The sequence below is a fragment of the Melospiza georgiana genome, chromosome 3 (assembly GCF_028018845.1).
Source record: "Melospiza georgiana isolate bMelGeo1 chromosome 3, bMelGeo1.pri, whole genome shotgun sequence".
Classification (NCBI taxonomy): domain Eukaryota; kingdom Metazoa; phylum Chordata; class Aves; order Passeriformes; family Passerellidae; genus Melospiza; species Melospiza georgiana.
The window spans coordinates 271,962-299,587 of NC_080432.1; the positions used below are offsets into that span (position 1 = coordinate 271,962).

The following is a 27,626-nucleotide window of genomic DNA, read 5'->3' on the forward strand; positions in this document are numbered from 1 at the left end:
GGAACGGACCGGCCCGCACCGGGGGTGACGTCACCGCGTCACGGAGAGCGGCGGACGTGCGCGGTCACGTGGCGCCGCCCGGCCGGCAGGGGGCGCTGAGGGCGGCGCCATGGCGGAGCGTGAGGGTGAGTGCGGGACCGGACACGGGGACCGGCTCCGGGACGAGACCCGGCCGCGCTCACGCTCCCGTCATTCTAGGTGCGAACCCCGAGGGAGCTGCGCCAGTGGCGGCGGGACCGCAGGTGAGCGGGGCCGGGGCCGGTGTGAGGCCGGGCTGCGGAGCGGGGCCGGGGCCGGTGTGAGGCCGGGATGCGGAGCGGGGCCAGGCCGCCTGACGGTGTGTGCCCACAGGCGCCGGAGCTCTCCCGGGAGGAGAAGCTGCAGCTGCGGAAGGAGAAGAAGCAGCAGAAGAAGAAGAAGAGGAGCGAGAAGGGGCCGTCGGCCGAGCCCGCGGAGCTGGGTGCGCCCCCCGAGGCGGGGCAGCCGCGGGGTGAGCGCCGCCGTCCCCCGAGCCCCGAGCGGGGCAGCGCCGGGCTGGCAGCGCCCGGAGCCCGCAGGGTCTTACAGCGGGACCCCTGGGGTGTAGCCCCGGTCCGGGCCCTCGGCCCTCGGGCGGCCGCGTTACCGTGGGCACTGCAGTAGAGAGAGCGCAGTCCCCTGCCCCGGGAGCGCGGGGCTGCCCCGCCGTGCCGTGCCGTGCCGTGCCGTGCCGTGCCGTGCCGTGCCCTCGGCGTGCCGAGTCAGCTGCACCGTGCCGAGGGCCTGGAGCCCCTTAGGGCCCAGAGGGCTCTCCCTGCCGCGGGCTGCCCCTCACACTGGGCTGCATCTCCCGGCCAGACTGGGCACAGACTCCCCTTTCCTCCCCGCAGCAGCTGCTCAGCCCACGTCCCCCCCTGCCCCCGCTGATGGCCCCGGTGACGGCGAGAAACCCGCGGGGGGCAAGAGCAAAGCGGAGCGGCGAGCGGAGCGCCGGGCTAAGCAGGAGGCTGAGCGGGCCCAGAAGCTGGCCAGGAAGGCAGAGCTGAGCCAGGCAGCCACGGCGGCCAAGCCCCGGCAGAGCCCCACCGAGCCGCAGTCCAGTAAGGCTGTCAGCACCACGGGGTGGGGAGCAGAGGGCGGGCGAGCAGGATGGGAGGCTCTGCTGTGGGCTCGGGCCAGGGATGCCTGTGTCATTCATCCATGCTCTGGGTTCTGCCTGTCCCTGGGTGCTGCCCTGCCTTCCCTGAATTTGGGGGGCACCAAAGCAGCTTGGTCTCATCCCAGCCATCCTTGCAGTGGTGAAGCGGCTGCCAGAGCATGTGCAGGTGGATGACCCTGCTGCCCAGAGGAAACTGGCCAAGAAGCTGGAGAGGCAGCAGGTAGGAGGAGGACTGGGTGACAGGCTGCACACCTGGGGCAGCTGTGCTGCAGAGGGCCTGGGGGGCTCATGGTGGGACCAGGGCCTGCTCTCTGAAGGGCAGAGGGGAACTTTGCGTGCCCTGAGCAAGTGCTGGGTGTGACTGGTGACCCTGGAACGAGCAGAGCACAGGATGAGCCATCACCACACTTGGCTGCAGGTACCTCTGAGGCAGGACTATGGCACCAAGGTGAACCTGTTCTCCCACCTCCACCAGTACAGCCGCAAGAAGCCACTGACGCAGCAGATGAGGTACAGGGCCTCCCCAGCCCAGGGCTCTGCTCTGGCTGGCCTGGCTGCAGAACGGCTCTGCAGGAGGGCTGCCATAGTCCTGCATGTGGGATACGCCTGATGGAGTGGTGCGGGACATTTTGCTTGCTTTGGGGACTGGCAGAAGGGGCAGCCTAGTATCTTTGTTATGAGGAGAGTGCAGGGCCACAGGAGAAGGGGCTGTGGGGTAAGCCTGGCTCCTCAGGTTACTGCCAGCCCCCTTCCTGGGCTGTTCCTTGGGTTGTTGGGCTGGGGCTCATTAATGTTGGGTGTTCTGGGCCGCAGAGGTGCTGACAGCTCCCTCCCCTGGTCCCTGCAGCATCCCCTCCACAGTGATCCACCCCGCAGTGATGCGCCTGGGCCTGCAGTACTCGCAGGGCATCATCAACGGCTCCAATGCCCGCTGCATCGCGCTGCTCGAGGTCTTCAAACAGGTACCTGAGCAGCCCCCTGGCAGCAGGGGCTCTGTGCTGCGTGCAGGAGTGTGTTCTGTACCCTCCCTGCTGGGGCTGTGTCTGTGCTCAGTCATGCTCAGCCTCTTCCTTTGGGTCGTGCACGGCAGGGTCCTTGTGTGGCGCTGCCACTGCTGTTTGTGTCCCTGGAGCACCCTTTGCCCCTGCAGGCAGCGTGTCAGGCTGTGCAGGACGTGTGTGCCCCAGCACCTGTGCCCTGAGATCACCCTCCCTTTCTTCTTGTCCCAGCTGATCCGGGATTACTCCACTCCCCCCAACGAGGAGCTGTCACGGGACCTGGTGGCCAAGCTGAAGCCACACATCAGGTGAGGGCTCCCAGTGCCAGAGCAGAGGGACCAAAGCTCCACAGAGTGTGGTCCATTGTTCACGTCTCTGGGTTGGTGTCCACCCAAACTTTGGCTGACTTTCCTAGGCTGCTGCCTTCCTGCCCACCGTCCCTCTCCCTGCCTTGGCCCTCCAGGCTGCTTTGGAGCTAAGCCCCTTTCTTCTGCAGCTTCCTGAACCAGTGCCGGCCTCTCTCAGCCAGCATGGGCAATGCCATCAAGTTCCTCAAGAAGGAGATATCGTGCTTGCCTGACACCCTGAGAGAGGAGGAGGTGAGTGGCCTTGCTCCGTGGCAGGCTCCAGGCCCCGGGTGAAGGAGCTGAGCAGGGATGGGATGCAGACTCACAACAGTGGAATTGAAAGCTTGTTACTAGGGGGAAGAGCCTGATCCCGACCTGGCTCAAATCAGGGAGCTGCTGAGAGCAGGAAAGTCTGTATGTGATGTCTCTCCCCAGGCAAAGGAGAAGCTCCAGGACGTGATCGACAAATACCTGCGAGAGAAGATTGTCCTGGCAGCTGAGGCCATCTCAAGGTCTGCCTTTGAGAAGATCAATGACCACGACGTGATCCTGGTGTATGGATGGTGAGCACGGAGCACAGGCAGCTGATCCCACGGGTAGGAGGAGGGAATGGAGCAGCGTGGGAGGGGAGGCTGTGCTGGTCCTGCACAGGGCTCAGCACTGTCCTACCTGGTGTGAAGTTGGATTCCGAGAGCCCCAGAGCCACAGCTCCCTCCACCCAGGGCACTTACAGAGCAGCCAGGGCTGTTCACTGGATTTTAAACAAACTGCAACAAAGTCAAATGTCGGGAAGCAAAAATACAGCAGTTTGCATCCCAAGAAGTAGAGGTGGGGAAAAGAACCAGAGATTGCTGCAGCAGGAGTCTGGGTATGCTGTGTGTGCTGGGCAGAGCAAGGAGCAGGGGCAGGAGGCCAGTGCAGGGCAGGAGTGTGGTGAGAGGCTGTGGAGTGGCAGAGTCCCTTGTGCTGTCACAGACAGGGAGGTCAGTGCTGCTTCCAGGCAGGGCTGAGACCTTTCCCAGGGTGCATCCTTGTTCAAGGACAGGGAGACATTGTGCCCTGGGAGCCATCGTGGCAGGAGGGCTCTGGAGGGTCAGCGCTCACCAGGGTGAGGGTGGGCATTGAGGATGAGGGTGGTTATTGAGGATGAGGGCGGGTATTTAGGATGAGGGTGGGCGTTGTGGATGAGGGTGGGTATTTAGGGTGGGCATTGAGGATGAGGGTGGGTATTGAGGATGAGGGGGATGAGGGTGGGCATTGAGGATGAGGGTGGGTGTTGGGGATGAGGGTGGGTATTTAGGGTGGGTATTGAGGATGAGGGTGGGCATTGAGGATGAGGGGGATGAGGGTGGGCATTGAGCATGAGGGTGGGCATTGAGGATGAGGATGGGTATTTAGGGTGGGCATTGAGGATGAGGGTGGGTATTGAGGATGAGGGGGATGAGGGTGGGCATTGAGGATGAGGGGGATGAGGGTGGGCACTGAGCATGAGGGGGATGCGGGTGGGCATTGAGGATGAGGGTGGGCATTGAGCATGAGGGTGGGCATTGAGGATGAGGATGGGTATTTAGGGTGGGCATTGAGGATGAGGGTGGGCATTGAGGATGAGGGGGATGAGGGTGGGCACTGAGCATGAGGACGGCGTCGTGGCCCGGCGGGAGCCTGCTCCGGAGGAGGGCAGCCCCTGACAGGCGGCCCTGTGCAGCTCGTCGCTGGTGAACCGCACGCTGTGCGACGCCCACGCCAAGCAGGGCCGCGCGTTCCGCGTGATCGTGGTGGACAGCCGGCCGCGCCTGGAGGGCCGCGAGACGCTGCGGCGCCTGGTGCGGCACGGCATCCACTGCACCTACGTCATGATCAACGCCATCTCCTACGTGCTGCCCGAGGTGAGGGGCTGCCGTGTGCTGGGGAGTGGGGGGTCTGTCAGGGCCCCAGTGTCACAGACATATTTTATGAAAAATCCTTTCTTCGGGAGTTTTCCTCCTGAGAATCTGAGAGGCCTCAGGAACAAAATGTAAACAATGATTATCTGCTGCTATGGAATGCAACAGGTGCATCTGGGATTGGCCCATGTTAGTTGTTTCTAATTAATGGCCAATCACAGTCAGCTTTTGTTATCGTTCTTTCTTTTTCTATTCTTTCTTTCTATTCTTTCTTTCTATTCTTTTCTAGTCTTGTCTTAAGGATTTCTTAGAAGAAATCCTTTCTTCTATTCTTTGAGTATAGTTTTAATATAATATATATCATAAAATAATAAATCAAGCCTTCTGAAACACAGAGTCACATCTTCATCTCTTCCCTCATCCTAATACCCTTGTGAACATGGTCACACCCCAGGACAAGGTGAGAGATGAGAATCTGACTCCAAGTTCTCAGAAGGCTCATATCATATCATATATCATATCATCTTATGCTATACTAAAACTATACTGAAGAAAGAGAAAGGATACATCAGAAGGCATACCAAGAATGAATAATAAAACCCCGTGACTCCTCAGAGCCTCGAGATAGCTGGGCCATGATTGGTCATTAAATCAAAACAATTTGCATGCTGGATGAACAGTCTCCAAATCACATTCCAAAGCAGCAAAACAGGGAGGAGCTGAAGCTTCCCAGGAGAAGAAATCCTGGCAAAGGGATTTCTCAGTTAACAGCATGGTGAGAGGGGAGGCTGCAGCGTGACCAAAGGTGTGACAGAGGCTGTGTTTCCCCGGCAGGTGTCCAAGGTGCTGCTGGGAGCCCACGCCCTGCTGGCCAACGGCTCTGTCATGTCCCGCGTGGGCACCTCGCAGATCGCGCTGGTCTCCAAGGCCTACAACGTGCCCGTCCTCGTCTGCTGCGAGACGTACAAGTTCTGTGAGCGGGTGCAGACAGATTCCTTTGTCTCCAACGAGCTGGGTACGCCTTCTGTCCCTTTCCCCCCAGCTGGCACCTTCTCTCCCAGTCCCTGCCATACCATGACGGGCTGCTCGGCCCTGCCATCCCCCCTCCTGGACAGGGGTCCCTTGCAGGCAGGGGTGGTATGTGCTGCTCCAGGGGCAGGATGGAGAGGTGCTGTCCCCCCCACGATCCTGATTGCTTCTCCACTCTCTGCAGATGACCCTGATGACCTGATTGTGCTCCGGAAGGGGCAGGCCCAGCTTGGGGGCTGGGCAGAGAACAAGTCCCTGCGCCTGCTTAACCTGGTCTATGATGTGACGCCCCCAGACCTGGTGGATTTGGTCATCACAGACTTGGGCATGATCCCCTGCACCTCAGTGCCTGTGGTCCTGCGCGTGAAGAACGTGGATCAGTAGTTGGAGCAGCTGCATGGACACTAATAAACCAGGCCCCAGTACTCTGTGTGTGCCATCTGTGGTGTGGCAGAGCCCTGGCACCCGTGTCATCCATGTCATCCAGGGCTGGCACAGCTCCGCACCTTCCTTGGGGCCTCTCCTCCCACTCCATGCTGCAGCATAGACGGGTCTTCCCTGTCCCCAGGCCGTCCTCTGGGGAATCCATGACAGTGTGGCGATGGCCCCTGGCCGAGCTGGGCTGGTGGGGGACAGCCAGGGTCCCTCTGGAACCAGCCCCGGAGCGGGCCCGTACCCCGCGGGGCCGGCCGTGCCCGAGCGGGGAAGCGGGAACGACCGGCGGTGCTCCGGGGCCCGAGCGGGACCGGCACCGGCACGCGGCTCCCGGACCGCCGGGGGCGGAGCCTACCGCCGGGGGCGGGGCCATGCAAATCTCACTGCTGCTCTGGCAGGGCCAGCCGAGCCCTCACGGGGCGTGTCCATGCAAATTGACTCCGCCGCGCGGCATGACGGGACACAGCCCGGTCAGGAACCCCTCTGCCCTCCCGCGTGCGGGCCGGGCCGGGCCGGGCCGTGCCGTGCGGGAGCTGCGGGCTCACAGCGCACGGAAGGAATTACACCGGGCAGATAGCTGCAGTCCGGGTGTGCTGGCCCGTGCGACATCACCACTGCAGCATAATTTGTGTTAGGGGAGATGGTGCTGGTATTCTCTGATATCCTTGTTTGGAGGGAGAGTTGTGATCAGGGCTGCCTGGCTACAGGTGGTGTGCACACGTTGTTTGTAGCAGTCTGTACAGCAGCAGTGTTGCCAGCCCGACTCCACGGGGCCTCGGCGCCCATCCCTGCCCCATCTCCATCTCTGCTTAAATGCCCCAGGCTCTCTCCAGGCTCCGGCCCGCGGGTCCAGAAGCGCCTCCGGCCCCACAGAGCGCTCGGTGGGACGGCAAGACTCGGATTAGCGTGCCGGCCAGCCCTCCGACCTCGCGGGAGGGACACACGGGCAGAGAGACTTGGTCCGACTCGAGGTGCACCAAATTCCCACTCTCTGTAAGTCCGGCTGAACTGGCAGACTCGGCCGGGTGTGACCCAGACGGTGCTCACCGAGGACCCCGTTCACCGGGGTGTTTCCCTGCTCCTGCAGACACGGCGTGGGACAGGCCGGGATCATCCCCCCTTCGATGGCAGCAGTCCTTGGGCCCCTTTAGGGATCTACTGCCAAGTACTGCAGGGAATGGGGTCTGTCTCCTGGGCACCGGCACGGCCTGTTCGGAGAGAGCGCCCTGGGATGCCCCTGAACCCACGGCTATCCTCGAACCGGACACCGAGAGCACCACCGGACCGGGCTGCCCTCGCTGCTTGCCGGACCTGCAGGAGAATCCCAGACCCCTCGCGGGTCGCCTTCAGCACCCGCGGGTCCCAGATCCCGCGGCTCCCGCGGCCGCCGGCTGTCCACCGCCCGGTCACCGACCACGGAGAACAGAACCCGCGGCTCCGGTCCCGTCCGAAACCGAGCATTAGCGGTAAGGCAGAACTTACACCGGGGTATCACTCAGACCTGTCGTTAACCAAGAAAACCAGGGGAGAGCGCGAACGCAGTCCCCCACTACCACAAATTATGCAGTCGAGTTTCCCGCATTTGGGGAAATCGCAGGGGTCAGCACACCCGGAGTGCAAGGGATGAGCCTCGCCCTGGGAAAACCACCTGCCTGATCATGGTGTCTCCCCTGCCAGGTAAGTATGCCCGACCCGCCCCAACGCCCGCCCGCCCCGCACAACGCACGCCCGCCCAGCACACGCCCGGCCCGGCCCGGCCCCGACCCCGCCCGGCCCTGCCGCGCTGCGGCCCGGCCCGCACGGCCCGGCACGGCCCGGCCCGCGCCAAGCCCGCGGACGCGCCGGGACAGCGCGGGCTTGGCGCGGGATCGGGCCCGGCATGCCGCGCGGCGGCGATCTCATTTGCATGGACACGCCCCCAGCCGCGGCAGCGCCGGTACCGGCCCCGGGCTCTGCTCCCGCCGCCCGGGCCGGGGCTGCGCCGCTCCGCGCCCCCGGACCCGCGGCAGGGGCACCCGGACAGCTCCAGCGCTGCCTCCTGATACAAAATTTAACATCCAAACCGAATTTTATTTCTGTGTTTCTTTATTTTAAAGAGAGCAGGGAAGCAGCGCTGGGGGGCCGGGCAGGCACCGCTCCCCTCACGCACACACCGCTTACAAGTTCACCAGCGGGTACGAACTGTTTCTAAGGCTACAACGCATTTTCCAGTGCGCTTGGTTAGTCCGAATCGGCAAATATCAATGAGCTGGGATCAGCCATTTCATACATTTCATAATTTTTCCAAGTAGTTGTCGGCTTCCTGTCCTTCTTGTGGTCAGCTGAAGGGAGGCATTTCACTCATGTCTCCTGCAGAATTTTTGTCTGGTACCAGTGCACCAAGCTTTTTATTATACATAAGCATTTCATTGCTTTGTTGCAATATCCTTTAGCTTTACCACCACTTCCTCTATTTTATTCTAAGCATCAATCGTTTTTGCTTCCTCATCTCTTTAACTCTACTATACTTCTTCTATTTTTTTTTTTTTTGTTCTATGCTTTATTTGGTCAGAAAGTTTCAAAACCGTTCTTTGTAGCTATCCCAGGGGACTGGGTTAACTTTTGCAGCAGCAGATACAAGCATTTGCTGATTCCATTGCCCATCGACACGAATCACAAAAAAACATTTTTCACACTCTCCTTGCCGGGGCCGGTCCCTCGTTTGCTCAGCCCTGCCGAGCGCTGACGGCCCGGGTCGGTCCAGCTCCTGTCCCAGCTCCTGTCCCGTGCCGTGGGGCTGGCCCAGGTCGGTCCAGCTCCTGTCCCAGCCCCTGTCCCGGTGCCGTGGGGCTGGCCCGGAGCCGGCGCGGGCGGGGAGGGCACCCCGCAGCCCCGGCCCGGCGGGCGGGAGCAGAGCCCGGGGCCGGTACCGGCGCTGCCGCGGCTGGGGGCGTGTCCATGCAAATGAGATCGCCGCCGCGCGGCATGCCGGGCCCGATCCCGCGCCAAGCCCGCGCTGTCCCGGCGCGTCCGCGGGCTTGGCGCGGGCCGGGCCGTGCCGGGCCGTGCGGGCCGGGCCGCAGCGCGGCAGGGCCGGGCGGGGTCGGGGCCGGGCCGGGCCGGGCGTGTGCTGGGCGGGCGTGCGTTGTGCGGGGCGGGCGGGCGTTGGGGCGGGTCGGGCATACTTACCTGGCAGGGGAGACACCATGATCAGGCAGGTGGTTTTCCCAGGGCGAGGCTCATCCCTTGCACTCCGGGTGTGCTGACCCCTGCGATTTCCCCAAATGCGGGAAACTCGACTGCATAATTTGTGGTAGTGGGGGACTGCGTTCGCGCTCTCCCCTGGTGTTCCTCGTTAACGACAGAATCAATGTAACACCTTCTGAACGCGTATGGAATTTCGTTACCTTGTGTTCTTGGCAGTTACTTTGTTCTCATTCGCTCTTCCGCTCCTCCTTTTCAGAGCGGGTTTTTCCGCATTTGCAGCTAAAAGCCTCCTTTGCTGCGCATTTCGTTTGTTACGGTTCAGCACTCTCGGAGGTCTCTATGGTCATGGTGACCCCGAGATGTCTTAGGGAGTCTCTCTTCCCAGTCCGGCAGCCGAAGAAGGAGTCAGGATTCTTCTGTTCTCGTTCTCAAGGTTGTTTATTATTTCTTATCTATAACATTCTTTCTCTGACCCCCGAGGTGTGTCCGGCAGATCGGGTTCAGGCACAGTGACCACCTTCAGAGGCAGCTTTTTCTTTTGTACAATAAACTCCGTGTACATTATTTACAATAATTTCCCCTTACCTATCACATATGTTAGACAGTCTGTCTCTACCCTGAACCAATCCAAAAGTGCCACCATCACAGCAGAAGATGGAGGCCTAGAAGAAGGAGAAAGACTGGACATGCCCAGATTCCTCCATCTTGCCTCCTGACCCTCCTTCTAAAAACTCCAAAATCCTACATTTCACCCTGTGATAAACTATCATTCTACTTAAACTTTCGTAAAGGCTTGTGAATCCTCATACAAGGTTGGCAATTGGTTTTTCCAAGAGCTAAAATGGAAAGCACAGGTGTTTTTGACTCCGTGTCAAGGTCTCCGAGCCCCCGTCAGGGTCTCGATTTCTCCAGGTTAACCAGAGGAATTTCCTGCGTTCCGACAAAGCACAACATTGTATGCAGTTTGTTCTATTCAGCAAGAAAGGGGATGAATTCTCTTTTATATCAACTCTTGTGGTTCGCAAGGACCCTGAGTTCCCGTCGCTGGAAGTGTGGCAGCACTCGCGGACCCGATCGGTGTGACCGGGACAGCGATCACCGAGCGGGACCGGCATCTCTGCGCCTCCTGCCCGGCTCGGACCCGCTCGGAACTGCTCGGGGCAGTTCGGAACAGCTCAGAACCGCTCGGAACGGCTTTCCGCCACGTGTTCCCCTGGGCCCGCAGGTCGGGGTGGGACCGGCCAGGATCATCCCGGCTCCAGACGCGGCATTCCTGACCCCCCTCGGGAGCCGCTCTCCAATTCCAGCGGGGAATAACCGGGGCACCGGCAGCGCTCGTTTGCGGAGGGCACGGCGGGAGCCCCTTCAGGACCCGAGGCTGTCCCTGAGCCACCTACCGGGGACGGGACGGGGAAGCTGCGATCGAGCAGCGTGCGCGCCGTCTGCTGAACGCATCTGCGCGCCGGAGCGCGGCTGCTGAGGCGCCGACATTGACAGCCTTCAAGAACTAGTAGCTGTTCTGAATGACCCAACGCAAGTTACGTCTGTTTTTGACCAGGAACACCAGGGGAGAGCGCGAACGCAGTCCCCCACTACCACAAATTATGCAGTCGAGTTTCCCGCATTTGGGGAAATCGCAGGGGTCAGCACACCCGGAGTGCAAGGGATGAGCCTCGCCCTGGGAAAACCACCTGCCTGATCATGGTGTCTCCCCTGCCAGGTAAGTATGCCCGACCCGCCCCAACGCCCGCCCGCCCCGCACAACGCACGCCCGCCCAGCACACGCCCGGCCCGGCCCGGCCCCAACCCCGCCCGGCCCTGCCGCGCTGCGGCCCGGCCCGCACGGCCCGGCACGGCCCGGCCCGCGCCAAGCCCGCGGACGCGCCGGGACAGCGCGGGTTTGGCGCGGGATCGGGCCCGGCATGCCGCGCGGCGGCGATCTCATTTGCATGGACACGCCCTTTAAGTGCTGGCTCATTGACCGGCTCAGCCCACACTCGTCGCGTCCTTTTGACGTCATCCATTGGCCGTCCCCGGTTCCGGTTCGGTGCTGGCGGCGCGGCCCGCACCGGGGCCGTGGCTCTGGGAGCCCCCGATGGCGTCAGGCGCCGCCCGCGGGCCGCCGTGCCGGGAGCGGAGCGGCCGGGAGCGGCCGGGACGACGATCGGGTTCTGCCGGGCGGAGCCGGAGCCGTAGTGGGGAGCGGGAGGGTGAACAGAGAGCGCTCCGTACGTACCGGGGGCGGGCGGAGCGAGGCGGGGCCGCTCCCCGGGTGCGAGGGGGTGCCGCCGGGCCCGGTGCTGCGTGCTGCGCTAACCGCGGTGTTTTGGGCAGGGGAGGAGCTGCCGGCGGGAGCTCTGCACGGTGAAGATGGAGCAGCGGCCGCCAAATCCCCGAGGAAACCGGGGCGGCCCCGAGCCGGTGCCCACGGCGCGGCGGAGCGGCGCGGCGAGAGCTCCGCCAACGGGGCAGCGGCGGCGCCGCGGGCCGGCGGGCGGCGCGGCAGGAAGGGCAAGGCCGAGGTGCTGCTGCTGGAGCTGTCCCGGGCACCGGAGCCCCTCCGGGCCGACAAGGCGCTGGGCGGCGGCGAGGACGGGAACGGCCCCGAGAGCCCGCGGGGCGGGCGGCCCAAGAGGAAAGCGGCCAAAGTGTGAGTGTGGGTGGCCCGGGGGCAGCTGTGCTCTGGTGAGAGAGCAGGGAGTGCTCAGGCTGGATAAGGAAAGGCTCCAGGGAGAGCTCAGAGCCTCTGACGGTGCCCAAAGGGCACAGAATAATTGGAGAGGGGCTTTGGACAAGGGCTGTAGGGACAGAACGCAGGGAATGGCTCCCCACTGCCAGGGTTAGGTGGGACATTGGGAATAAACCCCTCCTTTTGGGGTGGGCAGGCCCTGGCACGGGCTGTCCGGAGAAGCTGTGGTGCCCCATCCCTGGAAGTGTTCAAGGCCAGGTTGGATGGGCCTTGGAGCAGCCTGGGCTGGTGGGAGATGTCCCGGCCCGTGGCAGGGGGTGGAACTGGATGAGCTTTAGGGTGTCTCCCACCCCAAGGCATTCCCTGATTCCATGATTCAAGGATCTGTGTCCCCAGAGGGTCTCAGTGTCTGCCCTGTAGCACTTTGTCCCCTGCTGGTGGCATGTGCTGGTTCCTCACAGACCAATCCTTCCCCACTTTAGGGAATGTGTTTGGATCCGGGAGCCCCTGGCAGGGCGCGGCAGCTGCCTGTGGCAGGAGGAATTTCCTTGCTTCCTGACAGAGCAGGAGGAGTTGTTGGTGGTAGCAGGGCGAGCTCAGGGAGGGGGAGGCCGGTGCTCAGAGCAGACTCATTGCTCATTGCCCCGAGCACGGCCCGGGGGAGGCAGGGCTGGCCCGCCCGTGCCGAGCCGGGCCGTGCTCACCTGCCGGCGCTGCCCTGGTGTGCAGGGCCCTGCTGTACCTGCAGGAGCTGGCCGAGGAGCTGATGCCGGCGTGCCAGCCCCCTGCCCCCGCCGAGGAGCCCGAGCGCGGCCCGGGGAAACGCCGCAGGAGGAGGAGGAGGAGGGAGGAGGACACGGACAGCGACGACCCCGCCCGGGACGCTGACTTCGTGCCCTCGCAGGAGGGGCTGCAGGCCGAGGAGGAGGAGGAGGAGGGCAGCGACACGCTCAACAGCGAGGCGTCGGAGCCAGAGCTGGAGGCACCCCGAGGGCACGGCGGGAGGACGGCGGCCGCAGGGGTGAGGGCAGGGCTGGCTCCCTGTTTGTGTCCCTGCACCCACAGCTCCAATGGCCCTGCTGTCCCTGTTTGTGTCCCTGCACCCACAGCTCCAGTGTCCCTGCTGTCCCACAGTGTCCCTGTTTGTGTCCCTGCACCCACAGCTCCAGTGTCCCTGCTGTCCTTGTTTGTGTCCCTGCACCCACAGCTCCAATGGCCCTGCTGTCCCACAGGGTCCCTGTGTGTCCCTGCACCCACAGCTCCAATGGCCCTGCTGTCCCTGTTTGTGTCCCTGCACCCACAGCTCCAGTGTCCCTGCTGTCCCTGTTTGTGTCCCTGCACCCACAGCTCCAATGGCCCTGCTGTCCCACAGGGTCCCTGTTTGTGTCCCTGCACCCACAGCTCCAATGTCCCTGCTGTCCCACAGGATCCCTGCTGCCAGGGACAGGGTGGCACAGGGGCAGGCACAAGGGCAGTGGGAGCAGGGACAGGAGCTCTGGGAGAGGGAGCAGGGGAAGGTGGAGGCAGGTCCTGAGGCCTCCTGGGAGTCCCCACAGGTGCTGTGTGTCTGCAGCCCAGTGTGGCATGCTGGCAGGGGCTGGGGAGGGCTCTGTTCCTGGGGGCTGTGGTGGTTCCCTCTGGGACAGGTGGTCCCCCAGGGCTTGCTCTGAGTGTGCTCTTGTGCCCAGAGATCCAAGCCCCAGTGCCGAGGCCTCGCCCCCAACGGCTTCCACAACTCCATCATGGCCCCCGTGGAGAAGAGCTCCAGCCTTACCTGCAGCCTGTGAGTGGGAACCCGGGGAACTCGGGGTGCTCGAGGCTCAGGGGGGCGGCAGGGGCAGTGCGTGTGCCCTGGTGCCACCGTGGCACAGGTACAAGGGTGAAGGAATGGGGGGCTGCAGGGGCAGTGCGTGTGCCCTGGTGCCACCCTGGCACAGGTACAAGGGTGAAGGAATGGGGGGCTGCAGGGGCAGTGCGTGTGCCCTGGTGCCACCCTGGCACAGGTACAAGGCTGAAGGGGCACCTGCCTCGGGAATGTCGCTGTTCTGCTGGGGTGGGAGGGCTGCCAAGGGCAGGGGCTGTGCTGCAGGAGGGGAGGCTGTGCCCAGCATGCAGGCAGGGGTGCTGCTCGTGCTTGGGGAGGCTGTGAGGAGGGGCTGGCCATGCCCACGCAGACCATGGCTGAGCTCTGCTGTGCCCTGCAGGCGGGAGCAGAAGCACTCGCAGTGGGAGTTCCCTGACTGGATCCCAGTGGCACACAGGTGGACGTGTCTCTCTGACAGGTACCCTGGGAGCAGGGAGGGAGCAGGCCAAAGGAAAAGTGGCTGGGGTGAGCAAGGGGATGGGTGGCCTGTGCTCCCACACCCCTGTGTGTATCTGCTGTGGGCTCTGGGATCTCTCGGGTTTGGCTGTGGAGGAGCACGGCCAGCAGCGGGGCTGTGTGGGGACTGGCATGGTGCTGGGTGGCTGGCAGGGGTGGCTGGCAGGGGTGGCAGAGCTGCTCTCACTTGTGCCTGCACAGCGAGGCTGCCCCGTACCTGCCCGCAGAGGAGGAGTCTCCCCTGTTCTCCATCCAGCGCGAGGGCATCAAGGACGACGGTGCCCTGTACAGGCTAAGCAGGTGTGTGACAGGGTGTGCCAGGACAGCAGGCTGTCCGTGGCCTGGCAGGCTGTCCCCTGCCTGGCATGGCAGTGCCTGTCAGGTGTCCCCAGGCCCAGAGGGACAGTGCCTGTCAGGTTTCCCCAGGCCCAGAGGGACAGTGCCTGTCAGGCTGTCCCCAGACTTGTCTGCACCACGGGTTACCCTAGGGCTGCCCCCATGGGTTGGGCAGCCAGCCCGTTCTGTGCCCTGGGGTGCCACCAGCCCCTGACCCAGCTCTCTGAAGCCCTCACCCCTGTGCCCCCAGGTTCAGTTCCCTGCAGCTTTCTCCCCTGTGCCCCCAGGTTCAGCTCTTGGCTCCCTCGCCCCTGTGCCCCCAGGTTCAGCTCTCAGCTCCTTTCCCCCTGTGCCCCCGGGTTCAGCTCTCAGCTCCCTCACCCCTGTGCCCCCAGGTTCAGCTCTCGGCTCCCTCACCCCTGTGCCCCCAGGTTCAGCTCTCAGCTCCTTTCCCCCTGTGCCCCCAGGTTCAGCTCTCAGCTCCTTTCCCCCTGTGCCCCCAGGCTCAGCTCTCAGCCCCTTTCCCCCTATGCCCCAGGTTCAGCTCTCGGCTCCTTTCCCCTGTGCCCCCAGGTTCAGCTCTCGGCTCCTTTCCCCCTGTGCCCCCAGGTTCAGCTCCCTGCAGCCCCACCACGAGCGCCGCGATGTCTCGTTCTTCGTGGGCGGCCCGGTGTGGGCCATGGCGTGGTGCCCGACGCCCGAGGGCTCCGCAGCCCCGCAGCTCGTGGCCGTGTCCTGCCACAGGAGCATGGAGGAGACCCACAGCGTGTCTGGGCTGCACTCGGGGCCTGCCCTCCTGCAGCTCTGGGACCTGGGCACGCTGCAGACGGAGCAGGGGTGAGTGGCCAGGCCATGGCTGGGCCCTGCCTCGGTTTGTGTCCCCATGGCTGTGTGGGTGGTGAGGCTGGTCCTCTCCAGAGCCACCAGCCCCAGCCTGAACCCTGAGGGGGCTGTGCTGCTGGCCAGCCCTGCTGGTGGTGTACCCTGGAGGGTTTTGGAGCTGCTGGGCACCAGCTGCCGTGTTGCTCATGGCCAAACTCACGCCCACAGCTCTGCCAGCAAGGCCAGGCTGGCCTATGCCATCGCTGCTGACCACGGCTGTGTGTGGGACATGAAGTTCTGCCCCAGCGGGGCCTGGGAGCCACCCACTGCAGCCCGCGTGGTGAGTGCTGCTCAGGGCTGCCCCTGGGCTCCCCGGGGATCCTGGGAGGTGCCCCCATCCATGTCTGAGCCATCTGTCCATCGCAGCACCCGGAGATGAGCCGGCTGGGCCTGCTGGCCGCTGCCTTCTCGGACGGCAGGGTGGTGGTGTACGCCCTGCCCCACCCCGAGGCCCTGCTCCACGCCAAGGCAACCCAGGTAAAAGGTAGGAAGAGCCACTCTGCTGAGCAGGGCGTCCTGGCCCTCCTCCACCCGTGCCAGGGTGGGACTGCCAGCCCCGGGCTGGGCACCTCTGCCCATAGGAGCCTACTGTGCCAGGGAGCTGCCAGAGGGCTGTGCCCACCCTGGGGGCTGCATGGTGGGGAATGGGCCCATCTGATCCCCGGGACTGGGACCCTGCTGCCCCCAGCCTGGCATCTGCCACAGGGATTGTGTGGGATCCCAGGCTGCTTTTTGGTGCTGGGGGCTGTTTTGAGTACCCTTGTGCCCAGAGATCCAAGCCCCAGTGCCAAAGCCTTGCTTCCAGCAGCTTCCACAATTCCATAGTGGAATTCCAGGGGAGCAGGGCTCCAGCCTCACCTAGGGCTCATCCAGAAGGGCTCGCAGCCTGTGTGAGAGGAGGCCACGTGCAGAGTGCTGCTCTGGTTCTGTCTGAGGGGCCCTGCAGCGGCCTGGCTGGGATGTGGCTGGGCACTGGCAGGGGGGCTCTCAGCAGCGTCCCTGTGGGTGCAGCGTGTGGCAGTGCAGCCACAAAGCGTGTCCCCAGCCATTCCCCATCTCCCTGCTGCTCCCTCCAGCCTGCTCCGTGTGCGAGGGCAGGACAGGGAGTGCTGGGCCAGCTCAGGCTAATGGTGCCTGTAATGACTGTGCCGGGCTGAGCGGGATTGATGGCCGGCGCGTGCTGGCGGTGGGCACTGAGCTGTGACCAGCACACGGCACTCCCCCTGGCAGTGGAAACGGCTCCCTGTGCCCCCAGTGCTGCTGTGGGCACTGAGCTGTGACCAGCACACGGCACTCCCCCCTGGCAGTGGGAACGGCTCCCTGTGCCCCCTGTGCTGGCGGTGGGCACTGAGCTGTGACCCGCACACAGCACTACAGCACTCCCCCCTGGCAGTGGGAACGGCTCCCTGTGCCCCCTGTGCTGGCTGTGGGCACTGAGCTGTGACCCGCACACGGCACTCCCCTGGCAGTGGGAACGGCTCCCTGTGCCCCCCTGTGCCCCCCGAGCTGCTGTGAGCACTGAGCTGTGACCAGCACACAGCACTCCCCCCTGGCAGTGGGCACGGCTCCCTGTGCCCCCCGTGCCCCCCCGAGCTGCTGTGGGCACTGAGCTGTGACCAGCACACAGCACTCCCCCCTGGCAGTGGGCACGGCTCCCTGTGCCCCCCGTGCCCCCCCGAGCTGCTGTGGGCACTGAGCTGTGACCCGCACACAGCACTACAGCACTCCCCCCTGGCAGTGGGAACCCCTGTGCCCCCCCGAGCTGCTGTGGCACTGAGCTGTGACCAGCACACAGCACTCCCCCCTGGCAGTGGGAACGGCTCCCTGTGCCCCCCTGTGCCCCCCCGAGCTGCTGTGGGCACTGAGCTGTGACCAGCACACAGCACTCCCCCCTGGCAGTGGGAACGGCTCCCTGTGCCCCCCGTGCCCCCCGTGCTGGCTGTGCCCGCGCTGCTGCGGGTGCCAGGCGCTGCCGCAGCCCCCGGGGCGCGTCGTGCAGGGCCCCCCCATCACTGGCTGCAGCTGCACGCACGCTCCTGGTACTCAGGGCTGGGCTGGAGCTGCTCTCCAGCCACAGCAGCAGCGCCAGGCTGTGCTGACAGGCCCTGCTGGGGGCTCCCAGACCATGCTGGCTGTCCCTGGGGCACTGGGGATCACATCCCTGTGCTGTCCCTGGGGCACTGCGGACCCCCATCCCTGTGTTCCTGTGGGGCAGAGCTGGGGCTGGCACTGCATTCTGGCTGTCACAGCCATGCCCAGGAGCATGCACATCTCCTCTGTGTCTCCCCCCGTGGCTGCCAGGTTCCAGACTGTGACGTGCCTGTCACTGTGCTGGGGACAGCCCCACGCTGGGGGTCAGGGACCCCAGGCCCGATGGATGTGGCACAGGTCCCCACAGCTCCCCTCTCTCTGGAGGGGAGGATTCTCTGCTAGACAGGTGCGTGGTGCTCCTGTGGGTGTCCTGCCCTGAGCTGTTGTGTGTGGGGTCTCTGCAGCCTGCCCTGCACAGGAGTGCTGCCTGGCTGCTGCAGTCCTGTCAGCCATGGACCCTGCACAGCTGCTTCCTGCTGCCTCCCTGCAGTGCCCAGAGTCAGGTCTGGCCCCTGTGTGTCACCGTGTCACCTCAGCTTTGGGGCTGGTCACGGTGGGGCAGGAGCCCATCATATCTGCCTGAGGGTGTTTCAGGGGCTGCTTCCTCCAGCACAGAGGCAGGCCTGGCTCCTGGGGGTCCCGTGCCACCCGTTTGCTCCTCCCTGTGCTTCAGCTCCTGCTGCGCTGGGGCACTGCTCCAGGGAATGGTGGGACAGGGGCTGGGAGCCCTGGGCAGGGCCGTGAGGAGCTGCCATCCAGGCTCCAGGCAGGGAGCTCCCAGGACAGCCAAAGCCTGCCCTGACCCCCTTCTGCTCTCTTCTAGATGGGTCCCTCCACAAGCACCTTATCTGCAAGGTCAGTGTTCCTGCCGTGGTGATCCCTGCCAGCTTCCCCAGCGTGCAGGTGGCAGAGCCTGGGGAGCCGAGGCACCTGCACAGCATTGGAGGGGCACAGCAGTGCCGTGCCCCCCCAGGCCCTGGGGCACGGGTGGCACCGTGCAGGGCTGTGACCCAGGGCTCTCCTTGGCCCCCAGGTGCAGTGCATCGCCACGCTGCAGGTGGGCTCCGTCCAGGCAGGCCATGCCCCTGAGTGTGGGCAGTGCTTCAGCCTCTCCTGGATGCCCTCCAAGCCCCACCATCACCTGGCAGCAGGCTTTTATGACGGTGAGTGTCTCTCTGTGCCCTGCAGCAGCGCCGGGCGAGCAGCCCTCGCCCTGGCAGAGGCACTGCAGCCCCAGCCCTGCCCAGGGGGAGGCTCCTCTGGGCTGGCTGTTGTCATTCTGACACACCTCCAGGCTGGTCACTGGGCATCCCTGTCTGTGGCTCTGGGCTTGTCCCCATCTGTTGAACTTGCCTGCGTGGAATTTTGTGCTGAGCTTGCAGTGATCCGCAGCTCTGTGCTGTGTTGCCAGCACCTGCTGCCATGCTCTGCTTGGAGCCCCAGCTCCAGCCTGGCCCCTGTGCTCTGCAGCTCCCACAGCCCTGCCCGTGCTGCTGCTGGTGCCCTGCTGAAGCACCCGTGCCGCTGGCAGTGCCTCATGGACACGGTCTCTCCACAGGCACCGTGGCAGTGTGGAACCTGCTCACCAAATCCCTGCTGCAGTGCGTGCACCAGCCCGACGCCTCCCTCAAGCTCTACCCTTTCCGCTGCTTCCTGGCCCATGACCAGGCAGTCCGGAGCATTGAGTGGTGCAAGGCTGACAGGTGAGGGCAGGAGCAGCCGCAGGTGCTGCCAGGAGAGGAGCTTCCTCCTGCAGGAGCAGCTCTTTTGACAAGAAGGGCTTGAGAGGCCGTGGTGCCAACGGCAGCCCCAGAGGGGTTGGGTTGGGCTTTCCAGGGTGAGGGCACTGGAGCCACTGCAGGGCTGAGGCCACCTGGGCCAGAGCACAGCTCCATGCTGGGCTCTCAGCGCTGCCTTCGTGCTGCTGCTCCTCAGCAACTTCCTGGTGACGGTGGGCAGCGACCGCAAGATCAAGTTCTGGGACCTGCGGCGGCTCTACGAGCCCATCAACAGCATCAAGCGCTTCCTGAGCACCGAGGTGGCCTGGCTGCTGCCCTACAACGGCATCACCGTGGCCCAGGACAACTGCTACGCCCCGTGAGTGCTGCCAGGCCTGCTCCAGCTTCCCCCTCCCTGGGACTGCGCTGCTGTGCCATGGCAGGAGCAGGCTCTGCCTGTCTTGTGTCACACTGCAGCAGCAAAGCGTGGCATCCTTTCTGCCATGCCACCCTGGGCAGGGCATGGCCTACCCCTGGAGTGAGCAAGAGGTGTGCTGCTAAAGGGGTTTGGGAGCTCAGTGAGTCCTTGGCCTCTGGGAGCTGCCTTGCCTGTGCTTGCTGTGGGCTCTGTGCCATGCTGCTGGAGCAGGAACAGCCCCCTCACCCTGGGCCAGTTCTGTGGAGGTGGCTGTGCCTGGCTCTCACACCCTGGGCCAGTTCTGGGGAGGTTGCTGTGCCTGGCTCTCACACCTCTGGTGGCAGCAGAGTCAGGCACCCAGGCCTCATTCTGTGCCTTCCCACAGGTACGGGCTCTGTGGGATCCACTACATCGACGCCGGGTACCTGGGCTTCAAGGCCTATTTTGTGGCCCCTCGCAAGGGCACCGTGTGGGTAAGGGCCAGGGCAGGGCCCTTCGGTCCCCGTGGCCAGGTCAGGCCCAGCTGGGCCCCGGGCTGGTGGCGGGAGCCCCGTGCCCTCCAGCCCTGTGTCCCTGCAGAGCATCTCTGGCTCGGACTGGCTGAACACGGTGGCTGCGGGTGACATCACCGGCGAGCTGGTGGCAGCCGTGCTGCCTGACCTGGCTGTCAACCCCCTCAACGTCAAGCGCTCCTCGGACCGCAGATTTGTAAGAGACCATCACTCCTGGGGGGCCCAGCTCAGCACACAGCCAACGGGGACAGGGGACCACAGGAGAGCCCCCATCCCACCGGAGCCCCCATCCCACCGGAGCCTGGGGGTGCCTGTGTGCAGAGCAGCAGCAGGATCTGTGCCTCTCGCCCACAGCCCGTGTACAAAGCTGACCTGCTGCCGTGCAGCCCTGAGGGGCCCCAGGGCAGCGAGCAGAGCCTGCCCCGGACCCATCGCTACAGCGAGATGGCAGCCAGGAGCTACCTGCGCTTCCAGGACACCGACCTGGTACGGGAGGATGGGGCAGCCGGGGTCTGGGCAGGAGCAGGAATGGGGGCTTTGGCTGGGCTGGGGGCTGGCAGGGTGGGAGATGCTCCTGGGGGGCTGTGGCTGGGCAGGGGGGTGGCAGGGAATGACCCTGAGCAAGGCTGGGGGCTGTGGCTGGGCAGGAGGTGGCAGGGTGGCAGATGCTTCTGGGGGGGCTGTGGCTGGGCAGGAGGTGGCAGGGAATGACCCTGAGCAGGAATGGGGGCTGTGGCTGGGCAGGGGAATGGCAGAGTCTGACCCTGAGCAAGGCTGGTGGGGCTGTGCCTGGGCCCTGAGTGGCAGGCTGGAGATGCTGCTGGGGCAGGGCTGGGGGGCTGTGGCAGGGCTGGAGATGCTGCTGGGGCAGGGCTGGGGGCTGTACCTGGGCAGGGGGGTGGCAGGGTCTGACCCTGAGCAGGAATGGGGCTGTGCCTGGGCAGGGGCTGGCAGGGTGGGCGATGCTGCTGGGGCAGGGCTGGGGGCACGCTGCATGCCCTGCTCCTGCCCCGGGCCCGCAGCCCAAGGTGGTGCCTCCCCTCGCAGCGCAGCTTCCAGAACCTGCCGAGCCGGGAGCCCATGCGGCGCATGCACGTGCAGGAGCTGAAGGCAGAGCTGAGCCTCGACCGCCTGCAGCTGGAGGCCCTCCACAAGGTGGGTGGCACGGGGTGAGCCCAGCCCAGCGCTCGGGTGGCTCTGCTGTGCCCTGGGGCCGAGTCCCAGCAGCCAGCCCTGTCCCTCAGGGGCTCCTCTCTCCGCAGGTGCGCTTCAGCCCCAACCTGGACTCGCGGGGCTGGCTGCTGTCGGGCGGGCAGGCGGGCATCGTGCGGGCACACTGCCTGGCAGGGCTGGCCTCCGTGGGCCGCCAGCTGCTCCCAGAGTGCCAGGCCCGCTTCAGCGTCCTCTATGGGGGCACACCCGGCAGCCCTGGCCCCCCTGAGCCCTCCCTGCTGCCAGGGGAGTAGGGCATCAGTGCCTCACCATGCTGCTGCCAATGTGCTCACCCTGGGCAGGGCTTGGGGCTTGGGGCTGGGCCAGCTGTGCTGGCATGGGGCTGTGGGCCCTCTCTGGTGGTGCTGCTTTCCTGATGGGTGTCTGCTGCAGGGGGACAGCTGCTCCCAGCCGTGCCCTGGGATGCTCTGGGCCTGGAAGGGTCTGTCTGCACCGTTTGGTCTGAGCTGGGCTGGTGGAGCTGGAGTGGCCAGGGCTGAGCTGTGGGTGTGACCCTGTGAAGCCGCATGGGCTCCACCAGCTGGAGCTGTGCTTGTGCTCGCCTCCATCCCCAGGGAGTGCCCCGTGAGGGCGGGGAGGGCCGGGAGCCGTGGAGTCGCTCACATTGAGCTGTGTTCAGCTGTGCACAATAAACGTGGTTGGTTTTGTATGGCTGTGCTGGTGCTGGCACCAGGGCAGGTGTGGCTGTAGGGGCCCCACCCCCAACTCCACCATTTCCCTCCCCGTGCCCCTCTGTGTGCTGCACTGCTGCTGCTGCTGCTCCAACACATTTATTGGCAGCGCTGGCACCGCTGCTGGCACAGATGGACAGATGGACACCAGGGACACAGGCACGACTCAGCAGAGGGAATGGGTCAGGGCCAGGCACAGAAGGGTTCAGACAGAGCCCAGGCAGCAGCACGGGGGGCTGGGGCCAAGGCCGGGTCTGAGGGCCCCCATGGGGGATGTCCCTTCCTGCCAGGACAGACGGGCTCCTTGGGGACCGTGTGGTGGGGCAGGATTCCACCTGCTCGGGAGCTGTGGCACAGCAGGGAGTGAAGATTCCAGGGGGCCCCTGTGCTCCACAGGCCAGGCCTTGTGTCTGTCCCCCCAGGACACCATACTGGAGTCGCTGTCCCACCCCAGGGCTCTGCAGCAGCAGTGGGGTGGCTAGAGGGGAGATGGGATCACAAGCGCTGTCCTGCTCTAGCACAAGGAGCTGGGGCCAGGGCCACATCTGGCCCAACGTAGCGGCAGGTGGGGGTCTCAGGTTCGGGGGTCCTGGCAGTGGGCGCAGCCTGCTGACTCCTCCTGGTGCTGCTCCACTTGTACCGTGCACAGGGCAAAGCCAAACCTGCTCTGGAGCCGGGCAGTGACCTCCTGCAGCACCATCTCCGTGTCAGCGCCGGCATCTAGGAGCAGCAGGGCAGGGGCTGGTTCCTGGCACGGCCATGGGACCCTGGCAGGGCAGGGGCTGGTTCCTGGCACGGCCATGGGACCCCGGCCATGGGACCCCGGCCATGGGACCCCAGCAGGGCAGGGGCTGGTTCCTGGCACGGCCATGGGACCCTGGCAGGGCAGGGGCTCGTTCCTGGCACGGCCATGGGACCCCGGCCATGGGACCCCAGCAGGGCAGGAGCTCGTTCCTGGCATGGCCATGGGACCCCAGCCATGGGACCCCAGCCATGGGACCCCGGCAGGGCAGGAGCTCGTTCCTGGCACAGCCATGGGACCCCCCAGCCATGCCCCGTGCAGGTCACTCACCCACTGCCACGTGCACCGACACGGCGGCGTGGTTCAGCGTCAGCGCCCAGAGGTGCAGGTCGTGCACGCCCCGCACGCCGCGGGCTCCCAGCAGCGCCTCCTTCACCGCGTCGAAGTGCAGCCCTCGTGGGGCCCCTGCCAGCAGCACCCCCGGTCACACGGACACAGCACCCACCTGGCTGGGGCCGGGGGCTCCCCCAGGGCAGCCAGGCTGGGCACAGTGGCTTTGGGGTGACACAGGCCTCACCTTGGGGCCAATGCACCTGGCTGGCTGGAGAGGAAGAACTGGGGGGGGTTCAGGGAGGGCAGGGGAGGCACAGAAGAGGGGAGCTGCCTCATGGCAGAGTGCTGCGGCAGATGGAGCTCCAGGAGCTCCTGTGCCCACCCTGTGCCCGGGTCTCGCACCCCTCTCGCCCAGTGCTCACCTTCCATGAGGACCATGAAGACGTCTCTGAGGATGGTGATGGTGGAGCCGAGGACGAAGACGGAGAAGAAGAGGGTGCTGATGGGGTCTGCGATCTTGCACTGGGGCTGCAGAGAGGGGATCTCTGTGAGGCTGGGGGCAGAGCCCACGCGGCACCATGTGTGGCACCGCTGCTCCCACGGGCAGCGCTGGGGCGGCCCAGCCCGGGCACCTTGAAGTAGATGATGGTGGCAGCCACGAGGACGCTGACGCTCTGCAGCAGGTCACCCACCACGTGGACGAAGGCTGCCCGCACACTGGTGCTGCCAGGCACGGGGCTGGGCTGGCAGCACCCTGAGCTCTCCAGCCGCTCGTAGGCTCCTGTGCCATGGCCGTGGCCAGCGGGGGACTGGTGCAGGATGTAGGCCATGCTGCAAGGAGCAGGATGGCTCAGTGCCACACTGACAGGGCGTGTGTGAGGGCCCTGCTTGGGCAAAGGGGGCACAGGTGTCACACCTGGGGCTGGGGACAGTGGGAGGAGTGGGGCTGGAGGTGTACAGGGCTGGCAGGTGTGCAGGAACAGGGCATGGGTTTGGTCCTGGGGCTCGTGACAGGGCTTGGGAGGTGCTGCAGGGCTGGAAGGTGTGCAGGAGCAGGGCAGGGGTTTGATCCTGGGGCTCATGGCTGGGCTTGGGAGGTGCTGCAGGGCTGGAAGCTGTGCAGGAGCAGGGCAGGGGTTTGGTCCTGGGGCTCGTCACGGCTTGGGCGGCGCTGCTTGAGGGACCCGGGAGTGTGGGGAGTGGAGACATGGGCACATGGACTGGAAGCCCTGAGCATGTGGGGGACAGGGAAGTGGCGGTGGCAGTGCCTGGGGACACAAGGCTGGTGCACGGGGACACAAAGTGACCTGGGGGCACAGCTGGGGTCACAGAGGGGCAGGACCCAGCTGATGGGGAGCACGGCTGCACACGTGGCACATACACCAGATTGACACCAACAGCACAGGCAGACGTGGCCAGCATGGCTCGCGCCTCGATCTCGTAGTCGTTGCTGATGATGCGGGCGGCCGCCAGGTAGACCAGGGCCGCGGTCACAACCCAGATGGAGAGCACAGAAGCCAGCGCACCCAGCGTCTCTGTGGGACGACACCCATCAGCGCCCACCCGACCTGGGGTCCCCGGAGCCCGCAGGGCCGCGCCCCTGGGCTCACCCGAGCGGTGCCAGCCGAAGGTCATGGTCTTGGTGGGCGGGCGGCTGGACACCCAGAGGGAGAAGAGGCTGACGGACATGCTGCCCACGTCCGTCAGCAGGTGGGCCGCGTCCGTCATGATGGCCAGGCTGTGTGCCAGGTATCCGCCTGCGGGCACAGAGCAGCTGGCACCCCGCGCCCTGCCGGCACCCCGGGGCCCGCCTGGGGGACAGGCGTTACCTATCACCTCCCCGACCATGAAGAGGCAGCAGACGGCGCAGGCGACGCTCAGCTGCCGGCGGGCCTGGAGGCGGCCCTGCCCGGGGCTGGGGCTCGGGGGGCTGCAGCGGCAGCGCGGGTCTGGGGCCGCCGGTGCTGAGGGGTCTCCAGAGCCTGTGAAGAGACTGGGGCCGGGGGTCACTGCCGGCTGCGCCGGCTCCGGGCTCCTGCCCAGGCCCCCCGAGGGTCCCGCTGCCGCCCCCTGCTATGCGGCCGCGTCGGGCACCGGCGGAACCCCCGCTCCCAGCGGGACGAGCAGCCACGGACCGGCGGCAGCAGCAGGCGGTGGCACGGGTCTCCCGCCGGAACCGAAAACTGGCGGGGGTACCGCGGGGAGGTGCAGCCGGGAGCGAGGTGTTGCTCCCGGGGCCAGGCTGCGGGACCGGCCAGCGGCGCGGAGACGCGGGGTGTGGGGAAGGGGCGGCGGGGGCCGGGTCCCGGTCCCGGTGCGTGGGGCAGCAGTGCGGGAGCGGGGACGGGCAGCCCACCGGGACGGGGGCTAACGGATGAACGGCGCCGGTGTGGGTGGGTGATGGATGGATGGATGGATGGATGGATGGATGGATGGATGGATGGATGGATGGATGGATGGATGGTACCGGTGTGCGTGGGTGACGTTGGGCGCCGATAGGTGCGGGACGGACACCCGAGCGGGGAGCGGGGCTGGCGCACGGCGGGGCCGGTTCCGCTCGAGCGGAGGTGCCGGCGGCGGCTGAGCGTGCCGGTGGCGGGGTGGCGGCGCAGGCGGCGGGCGGGCAGCGCTGGCGCGGGGACTGCGGAGGTGCCGGTGTCCGCTCGGATGGATGAAGGCACGGGGGCGGCCGGGGAGGGACGTGCCGGGGGTGCCGGTGTCGGCGGTGGGAGCTGCGCGACGTGCCGGGGGCTTGCGGGGGTGCCCGAGGAGCCGAGGGCGATGGGGGCGATGGAGGTGCCGGGGATGATGGGCGAGCGGGTGCGGGAGGACCGGGGGTTGCAGATGCGGGAGATAATGGGGGTGACGGTGCGAGGAATTGCCGGGGAGCCTGGGGGTGACAGAGTGATCGGGGTGCCGGTGACGGACGTGCTAGCGCCGGTAATGGGGCTGTCGGGACGATGGTGTGCCGGTGCTGATGGAGGTGCCGGTGGTGACCGGAGTGTCGGGGGTGCCGGTGGTGGGAGCGCCGTCGGTGCCGGAGGCGCCGGTGATGGAGTTGTGCTGGCGGTGGTGGGGATGCCGGGGTGATGGGTGCCGGTGATGGGTGCCGGTGATGGGTATCGGGGATGGGTGCCAGGGTGATGGGTGCCGGTGGTGGGTGCCGGGGTGATGGTGCCGGGGTGACGGGTGCCGGTGATGGGTGCCGGGGTGATGGGTGCCGGGGTGATGGGCGCCGGTGATGGGTGCCGGTGATGGGTGCCGGGGTGATGGGTGCCGGGGTGATGGTGCCGGGGTGACGGGTGCCGGGGTGATGGGTGCCGGTGATGGGTGCCGGTGATGGGTGCCGGTGATCGGTACCGGGGATGGGTGCCGGGGTGATGGGTGCCGGGGTGATGGGTGCCGGTGATGGGTGCCGGGGTGATGGGTACCGGGGTGACGGGTGCCGGGGTGATGGGTGCCGGGGTGATGGGCGCCGGTGATGGGTGCCGGTGATGGGTGCCGGGGTGATGGTGCCGGGGTGATGATTGGCGGTGCCGGCGGTACCTCTTGAGGCGCAGGCTGCCGTCGGCGCGGCCGCCCCGCGGGCTGACCAGGCGGGCGCTCTCGGTGCCGGTCGGGGGCTCCATCCCGGGAGCGAGCGGCACCGCGGGCACCGGCACCGCCGAGCCCGGCCCCTGCCGTGACTCCGCCCCTGGTCCCGCCCACACGCGGGTGGCGGGGCGGTCCCGCCCCGCTGCCGCCGCTCCGGGCTCGGGGCGGGGGCGGCCCGGCCCGGCGGATCTCCGGGAGAAGACACCGGAGCTGCGTGTAAGGGCGCTGCTTTCGCGGGAGAAGCTCTTCGGGGCCAGGGCTCCGCCGCGCCTCCCGTCCCCGGCAGGCGATGACAGAACTGATGCTGGGATCCGTCTGAGCACGGGAGGGACAGGAGGGGAGCTGGGGAGCAGCGGGCACGGCGGGGATCGTGCCTGACCGCGCGGATCGCCTGCCGCGGGGCCGGAGCCGGTGCACAGGGCAGCAGGAAGGATTTTGGCGCTGTCCCCCCGCGATCCTCCGAGAGAAGCGCCGGGAGCGCGGGCTGGCTGGGCCGGAGGGGCTGCACCGGCACGGCCGGGCCCGGAGCAGGGCGTTCAGCGCTCAGGAACCACCGGCGCCCCCCGGGCTTGGTGCCGAGTCCGGCCCCGTCTGCGGCCAGGCAGAGCCCCCTCAGCGCGGCGACAATGACACCGAGCGTGCTGCTCCGTGCTGCGGAGAGACTGGGGACGGGCTGCGGAGCCGGGCCAGCAGCCTGGGCAGGGCCAGCACGGGGCAGGGCCGGTCCTGACCGGGCAGGAACAGCCTCAGGACGGGCAGGGGCAGCCGGCTGCGAAAAGGCTCCGGGGGTCCCCGGAGACACCCGGCAGACCGTGAACCAACAGCGCGCCCTTGGCGTGTCCTGGACACCGCCCAGAGGCGCCGGGCCCAGCGCTGGGTGCCCAGGACACCTGGGACAGGGGCAGGCTGGGGACAGCCCCGAGCAGCCCGTGATGCTGCAGGGCTGGAGCGGCTCTGACCTGCCAGAGGGAGGGCTGTGCAGGTGAGCCCCGGTGTGACAGCCCCGGGGAGGGCTGTGCAGGTGAGCCGCGGTGTGTGTGACAGCCCCGGGGAGGGCTGTGCAGGTGAGCC

At 66.0% G+C, this 27,626-nt stretch overlaps 3 protein-coding genes and 3 non-coding genes across 9 annotated transcripts; 3 read left to right on the plus strand and 3 right to left on the minus strand.

Annotated features, from left to right (window-relative positions):
* Positions 1-62: 62 nt before the first annotated feature.
* On the plus strand, positions 63-5,823 carry EIF2B4 (eukaryotic translation initiation factor 2B subunit delta). Of its 4 annotated transcripts, none has more exons than XM_058020525.1 (13): positions 63-125; positions 199-242; positions 352-490; positions 870-1,079; positions 1,276-1,358; positions 1,557-1,648; positions 1,986-2,100; positions 2,368-2,444; positions 2,633-2,735; positions 2,919-3,046; positions 4,189-4,369; positions 5,201-5,381; positions 5,580-5,823. In XM_058020525.1, the coding sequence occupies exons 1-13, from the start codon at positions 110-112 to the stop codon at positions 5,777-5,779; spliced, it is 1,569 nt and encodes a 522-aa protein (XP_057876508.1). In that variant the 5' UTR covers positions 63-109; the 3' UTR covers positions 5,780-5,823. The 4 variants fall into 4 exon arrangements, with proteins under 4 accessions (XP_057876508.1, XP_057876509.1, XP_057876510.1 ...); XM_058020526.1 differs by having other exon boundaries at positions 873-1,079; XM_058020527.1 differs by having other exon boundaries at positions 352-460.
* Positions 5,824-7,351: 1,528 nt separating this feature from the next.
* On the minus strand, positions 7,352-7,515 carry LOC131082157 (U1 spliceosomal RNA). The gene has a single exon (XR_009114315.1). It is a non-coding gene; the product is annotated as a U1 spliceosomal RNA (small nuclear RNA).
* A 1,475-nt stretch (positions 7,516-8,990) lies between these two features.
* LOC131082169 (U1 spliceosomal RNA) lies at positions 8,991-9,154 on the plus strand. Its single transcript, XR_009114326.1, has one exon. It is a non-coding gene; the product is annotated as a U1 spliceosomal RNA (small nuclear RNA).
* Positions 9,155-10,580: 1,426 nt separating this feature from the next.
* Positions 10,581-10,744, minus strand: LOC131082177 (U1 spliceosomal RNA). The gene has a single exon (XR_009114333.1). It is a non-coding gene; the product is annotated as a U1 spliceosomal RNA (small nuclear RNA).
* Positions 10,745-11,111: 367 nt separating this feature from the next.
* Positions 11,112-21,864, plus strand: GTF3C2 (general transcription factor IIIC subunit 2). Its single transcript, XM_058020984.1, has 18 exons — positions 11,112-11,244; positions 11,351-11,666; positions 12,435-12,726; positions 13,394-13,488; positions 13,910-13,987; positions 14,227-14,325; positions 14,971-15,198; positions 15,412-15,523; positions 15,610-15,727; positions 18,158-18,189; positions 18,368-18,497; positions 18,893-19,037; positions 19,270-19,431; positions 19,856-19,943; positions 20,050-20,178; positions 20,337-20,468; positions 21,030-21,137; positions 21,245-21,864. Exons 1-18 carry the CDS (start codon positions 11,112-11,114, stop codon positions 21,446-21,448), a joined length of 2,601 nt encoding a protein of 866 aa, XP_057876967.1. The 3' UTR covers positions 21,449-21,864.
* Positions 21,865-21,969: 105 nt separating this feature from the next.
* SLC30A3 (solute carrier family 30 member 3) lies at positions 21,970-26,598 on the minus strand. The gene is made up of 8 exons (XM_058020986.1): positions 26,508-26,598; positions 24,791-24,954; positions 24,572-24,718; positions 24,343-24,496; positions 23,594-23,792; positions 23,384-23,489; positions 22,959-23,093; positions 21,970-22,606 (listed from the first exon to the last, which is right to left on the minus strand). Exons 1-8 carry the CDS (start codon positions 26,588-26,590, stop codon positions 22,461-22,463), a joined length of 1,134 nt encoding a protein of 377 aa, XP_057876969.1. The 5' UTR covers positions 26,591-26,598; the 3' UTR covers positions 21,970-22,460.
* Between the last annotated feature and the right edge of the window lie 1,028 nt (positions 26,599-27,626).